Source organism: Sphaeroforma arctica (assembly GCF_001186125.1).
Source record: "Sphaeroforma arctica JP610 unplaced genomic scaffold supercont1.9383, whole genome shotgun sequence".
In the NCBI taxonomy this organism is placed as follows: Eukaryota; class Ichthyosporea; order Ichthyophonida; genus Sphaeroforma; species Sphaeroforma arctica.
This window is the reverse complement of record NW_014031175.1, coordinates 104-1,083: the sequence shown is the minus strand read 5'-3', so window position 1 is coordinate 1,083 and position 980 is coordinate 104. Positions and strand designations below refer to the sequence as shown.

General features: G+C 40.3%; 1 protein-coding gene across 1 annotated transcript; it reads left to right on the top strand.

Moving 5' to 3' along the window:
• Window positions 1-164: 164 nt before the first annotated feature.
• SARC_16962 (hypothetical protein) lies at window positions 165-338 on the top strand (the record flags this gene model as incomplete). The annotated part of the gene is made up of 1 exon (XM_014288935.1): window positions 165-338. A coding segment is annotated over one exon (174 nt), but the record flags the coding sequence as incomplete, so codon positions are not given.
• Window positions 339-980: the final 642 nt, after the last annotated feature.

The following is a 980-nucleotide window of genomic DNA, read 5'->3' as shown; positions in this document are numbered from 1 at the left end:
ATTACAATATATATTGTCGATACTACCGAACATTCAATCTACTCACCAAATATATACCTACCCAATCACAGTGTCTATCTCAGACCAACAGACACACAGTCCCCGTATACACCCCACAATATATACTCAACAAGTACACCCATGCATTCCATTTCTAATTATAGTGTGGATCTGGACGAACAACTCAACGACTATCAGAATCTGCTACACGTGAAGCCAAGTGCCGATGGGCTGTTTGCACCCACGACCACACCCAGTCTCTACATAGACCACATCCGACCTGCACAGAGTAGCCTGGGTGTACGTAACAACACAGAGAGAGACGTGGACATTGGAGGGTATGTGTGTGAAGATGTGTGTCTTTTATTATATAGAGTCTGTTGCGGGTATAGATATGTATTTATGTGTATATGTATGTATGGATAAGCACACTCCGCCTCTATATGTATGAAAAAGTAACAAAGGAGACGGTGGGTAGGCATGTGTGTGAGTGTGTTATACTATATGATATATATATATATATATATATATATATGAAGTATGTATGTATCTTTACCCTACTAATTGCCACATGGAAGGGTCTCAGGAGTGTATATATGCGTGTCCTATACCACACCCCGATTTCACACAGACCAGACTCTTTCTGAGTGTGCGCAATGGCACAGAAGGAGCAACAATAGCCCGCCGTGCCAAGAAGTCTACTATACTATTGGGATAACCAATATGTACAGGACGGATATTAGATGCAATATCATTGGTTGATAACCAAGACATAAACGAATATGAGGTGCAATACTATTCGTTGATAATGAAAAAAACGAATACTAGATGCAATACTATTGGTTGTTAACCAATACTTACACAGTAACGTTAATTGCTGCAGTCTTCATGTGCAGGTGGATGGTGAAGAGTATAGTTCATGCACAAGCCCGTATACAAACGACGCAGAGATCAGCAGCACTATTTCACTGTTATTTATA